The sequence below is a fragment of the Biomphalaria glabrata genome, chromosome 8, assembly GCF_947242115.1.
Source record: "Biomphalaria glabrata chromosome 8, xgBioGlab47.1, whole genome shotgun sequence".
In the NCBI taxonomy this organism is placed as follows: Eukaryota; Metazoa; Mollusca; class Gastropoda; family Planorbidae; genus Biomphalaria; species Biomphalaria glabrata.
The window spans coordinates 28,722,517-28,737,288 of record NC_074718.1 but is presented as its reverse complement, the minus strand read 5'-3'; the positions used below and the strand labels follow the sequence as shown (position 1 = coordinate 28,737,288).

The window sequence follows — 14,772 nt, the reverse complement described above, 5'->3', positions numbered from 1 at the left end:
TAGAATGAAATTCGATCAAGCTAGTTAGTGATTAGGTCTAGTTGAAAGAGACTCAAGCTTCAAGCTGAGCATTTTTCTAGGTTTATACATATGAGTGTGTGACTATGTTTACATCCGGTAGTGGTGTCAGAAGACCATTAATGAAATAATTAAGTCAGATTCACATTATTGTCATAGGATTCATCAATACCGATGGCTTACATGAAACATAATCACATGAAAGTCTTTATAAAAAAAAGTCCTGTTATGATTCCTACAAGTGCAGTATTGATTGTCTTATCAGTTAAGGAGCTCATTTTGAAAAACAAAACTTGAGGTCCGACTGACAAACATTTGACTTCCTGATTACTCTCTAATTGACTTTTTGTTTGTTCACATAGGGCATTTCCAACGGATTCTCAGACTCTGTTACATATCTGCTATTGCTTATTTGTATAGTTTGTATCCTTGTTATATATATATATATAGAAAAATGACTTTCCCACTCCAATTTTTTTTTTTTCTACATTTCTCAATTTTTTAAAATCTACCAAATGATATATTCATTAAATCCTATTAAGCTATGAAACAATACGCATATTGCTGTAACTGTAAGACAGCTTGGGAAAACATTGGCAATAACTCATTCCTTGAAGCAGTAGTCAACTAGAAATAGAATGTTGGGGTATATAGAGTTCCCTTTATTTGTTGAGCTTTACTTTCTAGAACCTTTGTAAGATATGGTGAAGAAAATCTCTTTAAGTTTCACCAATCTGGATGATATAAAATTTAATTTAGGGTGATAAAAAAATTCATTTACAAAGTTTACATTTTCAGATTATCAGCCTTTAAGTGAGCCTCCTCCAGAAGAGCCAGCCATTCCAGAATCACCCTATTCACCATCGCCTCACAATAGACTAATATTTATTAATAAAACAGAATCACAAAAATTTTGTTCTAATGAAATTAGGTAAGAATTTATTGAACCATGTTACCTTGATTGTGATTTGGTTGTTTCATATTTAAAAAACAAAATAGGACCACAGAAAGCTTTGTAGGGCTTGAATCAGACAGATGGAAGGAGTTATAATAGAAGGAAAGAAATTAAGATTTAGTCAAGATTGATAATAAATTCAATTAAATAATTTGGCACATGTTAAAGTTGGGCCCATGTTTTTTTTTTTGTTTTTTTAATACTGCCCATTTCTAAGTTATCTTAGCATCTAGTTTTTATTTTATTTTGCCTGAGAGAAAATTGAAAACAATATTTCAAAAAGCAATCTCATTATCTGCTGTCTAGAGTACAGTAAAACTCTGACACAGAAGTCACTCACTTCAAAAATCTAATGTAAACATATATTTTTAATCTCTGTCAATTGCTTGTATAATACAATTTTAAACTATTCTAAATGTATCATAATGATCTACTAAAAACTAGTTTCCCAGTCTTTTTGAGTTGTCAACACTTTTTAGTATTTTTATGTTGTGGTACATTTCTAATCTCAATTTTTTTGGTTTCTTCCAGCACAGCCAAATACAACCTCTTTACATTTTTACCTAAATTTTTGTTTGAACAGTTTAGAAAATATGCTAACATCTTCTTCCTTTTCATCGCACTAATGCAGGTAATCACAATACGTAATAATGGGTCTTCATTTTATTAACTGTTATATTTATACTAGCATATTTATTAAGCATATTTATAAATATATGAAATTTATCCTTTTTTTCAAATGTATTCTTTTGTAGCAAATTCCTAATGTCTCCCCAACTGGACGCTATACTACTGCTGTACCATTAATGTTAATACTTAGTGTCTCAGCCATTAAAGAAATTATTGAAGATATTGTAAGTTATTTAGTCTTACAATTTTTTACAAAGTTTGATGTACAGAATTATAATTTGTTTATTTAGCTTAACTGTACAATGTATATTGTTATGTATTAAATATATTATGGTCCATTTGCCAGGCTACAGCGAGATATCTACTTCTATATTTATCATCTTTTTTTTTTTCTTTATGGTTTAGAAAAGGCATAGAGCAGATGGCAATGTCAACAATAGATTAGTAGCTGGTAAGTTTAAATCATTCCTGATCTTTGGGTTTCTTAATCATTTACATTATGGTAGCCTTCAATATTTTATCTTTCAATTCTGATTGATTACCTTACTTAAAATTGTAACATTACTTCTGGGCCTACAAGTATATATGACATAATGCAATCTAACCTAGTTTGTAATTTATGTTTTACTAAAAGTATCAGTTGGGTCGGGCGGGTCTCAGAAACGAATTAGATTACATTTGAAATGCATTTGCTGTTTGTTTGTTTTTTTCAATGCTAAAAGTTTTCATTTATTTAAATTTGTAGTTCATCGAAATGGAAAATGGATGGATGTGCGATGGAAAGATGTTCTGGTGGGTGATATAGTCAAAGTAGATGATGGGGCTTATTTTCCAGCAGATCTGATCCTGTTGTCATCTAGGTAAATAGATCTTTCATCATACATTGCCTACAACTACAGTCAGACACTATTACATGATGTAACTGTTACCACTAATCATTTTGTGTAGCTCAACTTCACACTCTCTGCTTATTAAAATTTTACTAATCTCACAATCTCTAGATTCTTAATAGATCTTAATAAAAAAAACAACACACACACACACAGAGACATACGTACATATAAATATATATTCACATGTATAAATATATATATATATATATGTAATTTGAAATAGAAATAATTAGTACATTTTAAAATATTTTAACTAAATGTATCTAGATAATGTAGTATGTAAAATGTTATACAACTTTTGATCAGCCATGGTCACAACATTTTCACTAACTGCAAAAAATATTTTGTATCTAAAGAATTTTTTTTTTTTACATAGCATAGATTTAACACACTCAGTGTGTCTGGGCGAATTCTTTTTTTTTTTTACAAAGCATAAATTTAACACACTCAGTGTGTTTGGGTGAATTCTTTTTTTTTTACATAGCATAAATTAACACCCTCATTGTGTCTGGGCGAATTCTTTTTCATTTTTTTCCCCTCACTTCCCATTCGCGGATCAAGTTAAAATTTTGCACAAATATTAACTGTCATTGATAACACATGAATCAATCAATTAAATTAACTAATCATTAATGAACTAACTAATCATTTTATGGTAAATAATAATTTTGTTTTATAAAGAAAATGGAGTTAAACTTTGCAATATTAAGAGATATGCAGTGATTAAATGGTGCTCTCCATGCTTTCAATCTTGTACATTTTTTTAGAAATTTAATACTCTTTATATTTTAATAATTACTTCTAAAATCTTTAAATGTGAAAAAAAAATGTCTTTAACAGTACATTTGTTTTCTCTACCCAGTGAGCCCCAAGCTATGTGTTATATAGAAACTTCAAATTTAGATGGAGAAACTAACTTAAAGTTGAGGCAGGTTGGTTCAAGAGTTTATGTATTGTCACCCATTTGGAATTTTAAAAAAGTGCATTTAAAAAATAACATTTTTGAGATATAACTTACTATAAGGAAATGGCAAAAATCCTCAAAAATTAAACACAATTTTTTGGTGTGTGAGGATTTTGATTTTAAATAGTAGTTTTGAGTCTAGGCTACACATTTTCTGCTTTTCTCTAATTTACTGGCATCTTGTCCATGTGTATTTACCTATTTTCATTGTAGAAGTTTTATTTTTAAATGCTTTGCAGGCCTCTTGCAGTCTCTTTTAGGCCTGAGTTGTATTATTCTTTACTTTACTGGGTAAATTTTGCTTGGTATAATACATGCATCTCAGACTAGTCTAGATCTAATCTTGGTCTAGACATCTAGAACTAAGGTCCGTCACATTATTTGTTAAATTCCAAGAGCTTATTTCAAAAGAAGCCATTAGTGCCTAGGCTAAGCATATAGGGCAGGCTATCTAAATCTAGATCTACTTTCTACATATAAATCTAAGTTTTGATAATTTTATTAGCTCATCCTACACTCATTCATTTTCACCTATCTCTTAGTCTGTTAAACCGTTGTGGCACCACACATAATCTGTTGACCATCCTTGGCTATTCTTCTTTGTCTTTTGGCTTTGATAGAATCTCTTTCAGTGATAGGCCCTTCGATTCTTTTATGTTGTCTTCCTATCACTTTCTCTACATTACTACTATAATATATAATTATATACATCTAGATCTAGACTTTGATTATTAACAAACTGCTTTTTTTCTAAAATATAAAATAAATACCATTTCAAGAATAAAACTCTTATTTAATTATATTATTATTTTATTTTATAAAGTTATTTTAAATATCTAAAAAGATCTAGATCTGCATCTACTTGTGTAAGGCTTTAAAGTCTCTAGTTGCAATAAAGGATCATCTTTTCTTCTATCATTAATGGAGTAAGCTAATAGGTATTTAGACCCCTGATCTTGCCCAGTATAATATGCACACCCTGATGAGGATGGAATTAGGATTAGCTTCTTTGATGGATGTGTGGAAAGAAAAAGTTGACTAAGCTGGATGTGTTGAAAGAAAAAGTTGACTAAGCTGGATGTGTTGAAAGAAAAAGTTGACTAAGCTAGATGTGTTGAAAGAAAAAGTTGACTAAACTGGATGTGTTAAAAGAAAAAGTTGACTAAGCTGGATGTGTGGAAATAAAAAGTTGACTAAGCTGGATGTGTTGAAAGAAAAAGTTGACTAAGCTAGATGCGTGGAAAGAAAAAGTTGACTAAGCTAGATGCGTGGAAAGAAAAAGTTGACTAAGCTGGATGTGTTGAAAGAAAAAGTTGACTAAGCTGGATGTACTAATTTCAAGGGAAACTACCCTTGTTAAGGGATGGCACAATTTACTAAGTTACTCAATACTGTCCTTTATGAAATTATGATAAATGAATCTACTTCTCTCACTTACATTCTACTTTTTTTTTTTACACTATTGCCAGTTTTGTCACAAAAAATTTAATCTGGAAACCAATTTGTAAATTTAAACTTTTTAACCATATCAAACTACTAAACTGTTAGTTAAGTACCATGGTATGATTTGATTGTGGACATTTTTATGTTCTGTGTAAATAATACTGTGTATACCTTTCGCAGGGATCGCCAGCAACATCAAGTATAGTCACTGGGGAAAAATTAACAGAACTGCGAGGAATGGTGGAATGTGAACCTCCTAATAGATTTTTATATGAATTTGTTGGCAATATCAGAATAGGCTCCAACATAAGCGCCAAACGGTAAATAATAACTTGTTAAACTTTTTTTTTTACTAATAGACTGTCACTTATTAAACAATGTTGAATAATTAATGACAAAAAGATTATCCATGAATAATAATTTTAACTCTTTGACTCCGGAATTATTTTCCACGTTTGGACGGAATTAATTTTTTCGCCATTTTGGAGTGCACTACTTTAACTTCGATTTAACTTGTATAACTTTTTATTTATTATTGGAAAATAATAGATTTTATATAGATCTAAAGAGAAATGCATGCTCTTTCTATTTCTTAAATTTTCTAGTTTGCAAATCATGTTGTTGTAATTTTGGGTTTTGAATATAAAATTAAAAATGAAAAACTCACCAACTGACATTGAAAATATCCATCCAAGTGCATGTAATAAGAAATGTATAGTCCAAATTGAATCCAAAGAACTTTTTTTCTCATTTTTATCCATTTGTTTACAGAACACCATAGAAGAAACAGCAATAGACACAAAAAATAATAAACTGGAACTAGTAATCCAATGTCACTACTTTAACGAAAAAGTCCATAAAAAAAAGCAACACATTTGGAACAAAAAACTTCACCCTAAAACTAGTCCAACTGTACAGCATATATATATATTTTATATTTTCTTCTAAAGTTCTTCATGTACTTAGTATATAAATATTTCTTCTAGCTGCAATATTCATGGAAGCAGTCAATATGGATGTGTGGGTTTGACTCCCATCCAGCGCAAACATAAACCATTCTCCCTGACCTACATTGTTTACATACTCTGTGTTTCTTTATAGTTATAGGTCTCCATTCTCTGAAAAAGGATCTTATTCTAGTAGGGGTGTTCAATTTAATCCTATGGTCAGCATAGCTATTTATTGTGTTGACAAGACTGTCAACAATGTCATTGTCAATAAAAAAACAACAACATTCTAGCTCATTAGATGCAGTTTATAAATTTAAGGTTTCACTATTTCAAACACATATAGTCAGCTGTTATAAGCTGTCACTCAGACGTAGAACTTCACCTGGCCATTTAAAACATACATGTCTAGTTTTCTCATCAGCTTAGTCACTTAAAAATAAAACAAAATGCCTATTACTTACATTTTATTCTGTATGAATCAATTTCATATACCTAGAGATGCTTTTGAATCAAAATTCATGAAAAAAATTAGTTTGTCTCTTGCCTGGCAGCATTTAGAGTGAGTGTATCTGTTTGGTTACAGTTTGATTTCTCTAGATAATTCAAATTCTGTTTTCTAGAGAAATATCTTCATTTTATTTGCTTAAAAATCAATCTTACATAACATACTTTTTGATGACATAATTATGTTTTGTTCTTCTTTATTTCAAGAATTGGCTGTTTTGTTACTCTATTCTTTTTCATGGTTGATTTCTTTCTGATTATTGATTTTTCAACATAGTTAAATGCTCACTTTTAAAAAAAAAAAAAAAAAAAAAATATTTTTTACGTGTAAATTTTTATGTGTAAATGTTTTTTTTTTACAAAGCTTATAGCAACTCTCTCTGTCTGATTGGTTGAAATCTTGTATGTGTTATTTCTCCTACTTCCCATTCTCTGATGAGGTTGAAACGTTTCACAATTATTCACTTTTGAAGAGAACACAGGAATCAATAAAAAAAATAAAAATTAACCAATTATTTAATCAGTTAGTGGTACTTAATTATTTTTTTGTTTTATATAGAAGATGTACTAAGCTAAGGGGAGAAAAGCCTTGTGTAGAGAATTAGGTTGTTTGCTTAAAATTTTAAAAAATTAAAATTACTTTAGACTTTTTTTTAGACATAAAACCTTTAGTTTTTTATAATTAATTATTCAGCTCAGTTGTTAATGTCGACCTATTATGAAGGCTAGAGAACTCGGGTTCAATTTTAGACTCTAGCAATTTTTTTTTATTTATTTCTCTTGAAAGCACAGAAACCTTATTGCCAGACTTGATCAAACCTAGACTTCTATCATTTGTCTGCTAATCTATAGATTATTTGTTGTAGTGGTATGATTTTAAAATGTAACTTTTGAAATAGGTTAATGTAAACAAGTGTTTCTGCTATTTCTCCTTACTAGTGCTGTCCCCCTTGGGCCAGATCAAATATTGCTTAGAGGAGCCTGTTTAAAAAACACAAGTTGGATTTATGGTAATGTTATTAATTATGCTTCCAATATGTTCTATAGGAACAGAAATATCGACAACAAAATAAATTGAAGTCTTGTTAATGTCATTTTCAAGTTATAAAATTAGTAGATATAATCTTTCAGTCTTTGAGAGTCAATTATTACAACAAAAAAAATAATTCTATATTAAGAAATATTTAAATGACGTATAAATTATTCAAATAGGTTTTTAGAGTCGTCATATGTAATGTTGTTTTTTTCTCAGTTGTATGATTTACATAACAAATTGAATATAATAATACATTCTGACATTTATTGTATACTGATATTTAATGAATATTGACTATTGTTGTTTAATTACACCAGGATTAGTCATTTACACTGGTCATCAGTCGAAACTAATGTTAAACTCAACAACTACACCTCTTAAACGATCCAACGTGGAGAAAATGACCAACAAGCAGGTGAGTGTTGAGATGTTATGATATAGCTTCAAGAGTAAATGCAAAGTTGTCTAGTTTAGGGCAAGTTGAATACAGGTTGGAAGTTGATGTCATGTCAGAATTTGTTTTATGACTTAAGGTTTAACTCTGTTCTTGGAAAAGCCATGTTTTCTTTAAGCATCTGTACCACAAATAATGCAAATCTGAAAATTTGAATTTTAAGTCCATAAATCCACCAAGACATAGATCTAATGCATTGACTTCTCTATGCGTGGCATCAAATCTTGCTGTTGTATTCCTATAGAAGACTTAGTGTACTGTAGAAGATTGTATATGATGGCAGGAAAGAAAGCTATCCAGTTTGTCATCCTATTAGTATAAGATGTTGCTGACAGGACTTATTACTGTCAAGCAATTTAAACTTAAATGATTGAACCCTCTTTGAAACAGGATTCCTTGGCCAACGCTCTTTGAGACATGATTCTAGTCCTTTGAGACTTGATTTCTATCCCTTTGAGATATGATCCCTTGCCCATTGAGACATGATCCCTTGCTCTTTGAGATCTGATTCCTTACCATTTGAGATGTGATCCAATGCACAAGGATGATACAAAGTAGGGGTCTGGTCTGTCTATAGAAAAGTGGTGAGCTTTTGCATACATTATTTAAGCACCTCAAGTCAAGGGTCCAATGAAGTGAAATATTATTAATATGTTAATACTGAAAAAAAAAAGTTAAAACTGTTCCATTAGGTTTTAATTGAGAAGAACCAAAGTTATCTATTTTATGATCCATGTCAATATAAACTGTGATATCTGAACAGATTCTACTCCTGTTCCTTCTGCTGGTGTTACTGTCTCTAGTTTGTGCTGTGGCCAATCATATATGGGTGCTGTCCAATGAAGATGCTCACTGGTACCTCTTTTTCCATGGTAAGTTTATCTCTTGCTTCCATGATAGTTTTTTTTTTTATTTAATAACAAGTGTAAGTTTTATTCTTATTCAGCAAGAAGGAAAAACTTTTTTTTTATTGACTATAGCTCTTGTAATGAATGAAGAATACAATTATCTAAACATATTTTTTAGATTAATCTAGTTGTTTCAAGTGAATGACTTTGTCTTTTGACTTTTCTTCTGTTATAATGACAGGTATTAATTTATTGATGTGGACAATTTTGTAGATCCATACTGTATCCAAAGTAAATTATAATAATGAATAGTATTTAAAATGAATCTACTTGCCTTTGTGTTTAGTTAATGTACAAGTGGTTTTGTTGAGTGACGTAGCATAGATTTCTACATATATAAACATTGACATATGTGTTACATTGACCAGCCCTCAGTCCCTAGATCTAAGTTCCCCTATGCCTGGGTTCCTGAGAGTCATGCCTCCCTTTTGTTACTATCTTTTTAGCTCTAGACTTAATAAAGTTCACATTTTTCATAACAATCCAGCTGTCTCTTTTTTTTCTATGAATGGAATGGAGAACTTTTTTTTTTAAAATAAAATGTAGACTATTTTTTAGTCTAAATCAACTATAATATTGATTACCTTAAGGTTTATTAAGAGCCCAAACCTACTATATATGTGCATGATTAAATTTTATTTGATATTTTCAGAAATTTTTCACATAAATCAACATATATTAGATGTAAACACATAAAGTGATGGAGGTAGCCATTTTTAATGTTCAATGTAAAGCCTCACTACTTTTAATTATTTTAGGTTCTCACACGATTGTTCTACATGGGTAAAAATATATTCTCCCTTTAGCTGGTTCACAGATATAGGCTTTCCCAGAAAAGCGGGCTGGTGGAGTGTTAAGAAATATTAGCATTTATTAAATTAGTTGCATCTATCTCCAGTTTGATTTGTCTGATTTTTTATTATAAGTGATTGTTCATCTCTAAAGATGTTTAATTAGTTCAATATGCTCTATCTTGTGTTAATATTATATAGTTGACTATGTTTTTAGTTTGTAAAAATGTTTGTTTTCTAAAATGTTTCACGTTTCTGATGTTCCTTCAGAGTTGAAGATAATCTACTTCCAAGTCCAAACCTCCCGCAGAATGAGAGGGGGATAGAAGTGGGAAGGGGTATTAACCTGGGATTATCAAAATGACCAAATGACTGTCCCACACGCATGCCTCACAACCAGACAGCCACTCTAAGGTCTTCTGTCTAAAAATCATTCATACATTCGAGGAAATCAATTTTTGAAATTATAGATTATTATAAACATATGTGAAACTTTAGGAAATGCTACAACATATGGTGTGGTCAGCAGAGATTATCTAATATTGAAAGAAAAAAGGTTTTTGTATTCTTAAACATCATGTAACATCAACCACCAATTCTAAAGAATTGCCACTTCTTTTTTCATCGTTATAAATAGAATGATGAGTGTGTGTGAGTGTGCATTTTAAATGCTCATTTTCTCCATTATTAGATATGTGTGCTCATAGTTCCTTTTCTTCAGATCAAAGAGCTCTGGACTGCTGAGTAAAAGGTTTTTTGCTGCTGATGATAATCAACAATTTTGTTTTTGATTTTTTTAAAGCATTTCCGTCTTGTTCTAGCTCTGATTGCTACCTGACAACAGTTGTAGAGAAGACAGATTTACATTTCGCTGGCTATATGATACTCTAGTAACCTATCTTCCCATGATAGTAGAAAGCTCTTCTACACATGCTACATCAGTGATGGGCAAACTTTTTGAGGAGCAGGCCAAAAAATAATGGAAAATTTTGACAGGCCATAATTTAAAAAAAATAGGAATACAGAAATTTAGTATCAGATAAAACATAAAACTTTTCCAACTTGAATTATTCCAGAAAGTGTAACTATGAAATACAAAATATTAATTGCAGGCTTAATTATTCTTTTTGAGACTTTCATCTTTTTTATTTTCCTTTTTCATCATAAAGATATGTTGTGGGTTGTTTAGTTAATAGATGTAGAGTAGATTTAGGTCTAGATGGAGTTCGTACAACCACCAACAACATACAACGATTTGTATAAAATACTTAAGAAAACTGTATGAATATTAATACACATCTTTAATCCAATATGAAGGGGCACAGTCCAAATTGTCGACAGTTACTAAAAAAGAAGGTCTCGCCATTAACTAAGAGGAGTGAGTCGTTCGTTATCCTACTAATGTCTGCTACCCTTAAAATGTATCCCATAATTCCTTATTTAGTTAATTCCCATAATTCCTAGGTCCGTCTAAAATAGTCTAATTATAATCTCGTCAAATTCCCAATAAAGTCTATAACATATTTCCTCCCCCCCTTATCAAAAAAAAATTGTCAATCAATTTTTTTCAGTCCAGACTTTCCTACTGTCTTAGTCTATACAATTTACATGGCCAAGGGAAAGACAATACAAACATATATCTTGTGTTGTGAGATGTATCACTTCTTCCATCCAAGTTGTTGGAACAAAAAGTCATTAAAAATCCATAGAACAAAAGTTCAGTTCTTCTCATTGTTCAACAACAGTTCATACTTCCAAGAAAGTTCAAAACACAAACTGCACTGATAGAAAGTTCAATAGCAATACTGCATCACATAGGAAGTTTCCTCACAAAAAGTCCAATACAAGTTACTACTCTGAGCACTGCCTGATGACTGACACACTACACAATGTACCTGTTAGAACAATACAATACTGTACACTTAATCTATTCAATATTTACAACCTAACTCTTTTCAGGGCATTAATAAGTATATCCTCTCTCCACTTACCATTTTCTCAAAATGACCTAACTTTTTAGTTGATGAATGATGATGATATATAAATCTTAATACACAACTTTAATCCAATATGAAAGGGGCACAGTCCAAATTGTCGACAGTTACTAAAAAAGAAGGTCTTGCCATTAACTAAGAGGAGTGAGTCGTTCGTTTTCCTACTAATGTCTGCTACCGTTAAAATCTATCCCATAATTCCTTATTTAGTTAATTCCCATAATTCCTAGGTCTGTCTAAAATAGTCTAATTATAATCTCTCGTCCCGAGACATGACGTTAAACTGCGCTCCTCTTTCCTTAGCACTTTTGGAGCTCAAAAGTGCCCTACTTCTTTTCTATCATTGTGTCTGCCTCCTCTTTTCCTAAGTCTGCCTTCATTGATCATCACACTGTCTCCTTAACTTTAAATTCTCACTACGTCCTAGACCAGTCCGTTTGCCGTGGACTGCGACGGGTAAGGGGGGATAAAGAGATCCTGGTGTTTGAGTGGTGGCTATCTGAGGATAAACCACAACAACACAATACTTTGGCTCCAAGTTCCCCTAGACCTGAGACCCAGATGGCCCGCTCTGAGTCAACCGGCTGGTCATGCCGAGCTACCAGCATAGGTCGTCGACCTATGCTGGAGGGCGGTGGCTGGAGGGTCAATCAGGGAGCTGCTGTATCGGACATGTCCGATGTAGCAGCTGACTGAGTATAGCACCTGTGTAGCCCTGGCGGGCTCATTCTGGACATCCGAATGGCCCGTCCCCTTGTTGGACTCGATGGCGGGTGGGGAGCACAGGTGCCGAATTAACCAAAATATATATGGACAAAAAAACACACACAAAACTACTTGCCCCAGACCTATGTCTGGGCAAGAAACGACGAATTGACGATAAAAAAGAGGAGGTCCCAAAAAGCTGTGCCACCTGGCCATCATTTCTGGTGGTAAGATGCACAGAGGAGGGAAAAAGCCTGACAAAGTTGAGCCCTTTTATTATCTATAAGGGACTCAAGTCAGTAGTGGGAGAGCCCAAGAGTGTGTCTAAGCTACACAAAACAATGGAACTCCTTGTAGAAGTAGACAGCAAGACACACTCTGATGGGCTTTTAAGATGCAGAAGACTCTGTGATCTCCAAGTGGAAGTCATGCCACACAAGAGTCTGAACACCAGCAGAGGTGTAATCAGCTCTAGGGACCTACTGGAATGTTCCGAGAAGGAAATAGTGGAGGGCATTGAAGGAGTCACCCATGCCCGGCGCATTACCAGGCGCAGGGAGGGTGAGGAGGTCTAAACCGCCACTATTATCCTCACATTCGGAACTAGGACACCGCCAGAGTATGTGAAGGCAGGATACCTACGAGTTCCAGTGAGGCCCTACATACCTAACCCCATGAGGTGCTTCAAGTGCCAGGGTTATGGACACGGCGCGGCAGTCTGCAAGAGGAACACTGTGTGTGCCAGATGTGCTGGAGAGGGTCATGAGGACAAGGGCTGCACAGCCCAGTTCAAATGCCCAAACTGTCAAGCTGGCCAATCAGCCTACTCCAAGGACTGCCCTGTGTGGAAACAGGAGGTTGCCGTGCAGGAGTACAAGGCAAGAAACGGATGTACCTTTAGCCAGGCGAAATCGGCTGTACTGGCCCTACCCAAGGGCCAATTCGGCTTGACAAAGAACTACGCCCAGGCTGTTGCTAAGAAAGGAAGATCCATAGCCACACAGACGGACACATTGACCCCACCACCCCCTCCTCCTCCCCCAACTCAGAAGAAAACACCGCCAAAGAACACACCTCTGAAGAAACAAGAAAGCCCTGTTATCATGCTAAAGAACAGGTTCTCTGTGCTCGCTGATGAGAGCATGGAGACTGAGCAGCATGTCAAAACCAATACTCCGGGAGAACCCGGAGACATCATGTCTGACACAGGTTCTCCTCAGAGAACCCAGCCAGACACCCCAACCTCTACCGAGTTAGAGGTTGACCAACTCCCTAAGGGGAGAAATCAAAGCGGAGAGGATGCCCGAGGTGAGAGAGGAGGAAATAACCTCCGCTCTAACCAGAGGGATCTCCCCTCTCCAGAGAGAAAGACTTCCCCCAAAAGGGGGTTGTCCTCTCCATCCAAACCCAAGAATAAAAATACCAAGGTCACTGGAATAAAGGGAAACCCCTCCGGGGGCCTCCCAAGGCCAAATAGCTCCAAGTAGGTCATCTAGAATAAGCCATGGATTCCAGAATTGTACAGTGGAATTGTAGAGGCCTCAAGGCCAATTACGAGGAAATGCAGCTACTGATGGACTCTGAGACTCCTGTAGCTTTCTGCTTACAGGAAACATTTCTAAAAGATTGCATCAGCTTCCGAAGCTACCGTGCTTACACCAAGAATGTTGAGGATGCAGAGAGAGCATCAGGTGGAGTCTGTATCCTTGTGAAGGATAGCATCCCCCATGAGAGGGTAGAACTACAGACCACACTACAGGCCGTAGCAGCTAGGATAACCCTTCACAAGGTTATCACTTGCTGCAGCCTGTATCTACCACCAGGCGCTCCATTAAACCGAACAGACATGGAGGACCTATTGAAACAACTCCCCCGGCCTTATTTAATCCTTGAGGATTTCAATGCCCATAACACCATGTGGGGATCCAACAATACCGACACAAGAGGTCGTATGCTGGAGGATATCTTCCTCCAACATGATTTATGCATACTTAATGATGCATCACCGACCTACTTGCACCCAGGAACTGGATCATTCACATGCATTGACCTCACCGTATGCGTCCCCGGACTTCTGGACGATTTTAAATGGTCAGTTAGCAATGATCTACGGGGAAGTGATCACTTCCCAATCATCATTACTAACAATCTCCCTTCATTGGGACGACCTCAGCGGTGGAAACTGAATAAGGCCGATTGGGAACAATTCCAAAAAAGATGCTCTGAGGATATCACAGAAAATATCCTCCGTGAACAGAACCCAGCTGATACCTTTGCTAGCAAGCTACTAAGTATAGCCAGGAAAGTTGTACCCCTAACCTCTGCAAATCCAAAACGGCCTAGCAAACCATGGTTTGATACAGCTTGCAAAAGTGCTATTGGTGATAGGAAAAAACGACTGGCTGCATTTATAAAGAATCCTTCCCAGGAAAACCTAAAGCTATTCAGGATAGCTATAGCAAAGGCTAGACAAACCATACGGTCAGCCAAAAGAAATTCCTGGAGAAGTTTTGTCGGCAGTCTGGAT

General features: G+C 34.4%; 1 protein-coding gene across 24 annotated transcripts in view; it reads left to right on the top strand.

Moving 5' to 3' along the window:
* LOC106074939 (probable phospholipid-transporting ATPase IA) overlaps nt 1-14,772 on the top strand; it is a 79,470-nt gene that overhangs the window by 20,287 nt on the left and 44,411 nt on the right. For 21 of the 24 annotated variants that reach the window (XR_008779414.1, XR_008779415.1, XM_056038713.1 and 18 more), the window contains 11 exons: nt 817-949; nt 1,505-1,604; nt 1,729-1,827; nt 2,009-2,054; nt 2,349-2,463; nt 3,359-3,428; nt 5,084-5,223; nt 6,350-6,412; nt 7,297-7,367; nt 7,711-7,808; nt 8,611-8,719. Coding sequence is in view for 22 of the 24 variants with exons in the window: in XM_056038713.1 (XP_055894688.1) it covers nt 817-949; nt 1,505-1,604; nt 1,729-1,827; nt 2,009-2,054; nt 2,349-2,463; nt 3,359-3,428; nt 5,084-5,223; nt 6,350-6,412; nt 7,297-7,367; nt 7,711-7,808; nt 8,611-8,719 (1,044 nt within the window). In the remaining 2 variants the exon portion in view is untranslated. Of the gene's footprint in view, nt 1-28; nt 317-816; nt 950-1,504; nt 1,605-1,728; nt 1,828-2,008; nt 2,055-2,348; nt 2,464-3,358; nt 3,429-5,083; nt 5,224-6,349; nt 6,413-7,296; nt 7,368-7,710; nt 7,809-8,610; nt 8,720-14,772 lie in introns of those variants that run through there. The other 3 variants (XM_056038711.1, XM_056038708.1, XM_056038719.1) reach the window with 2 other exon arrangements.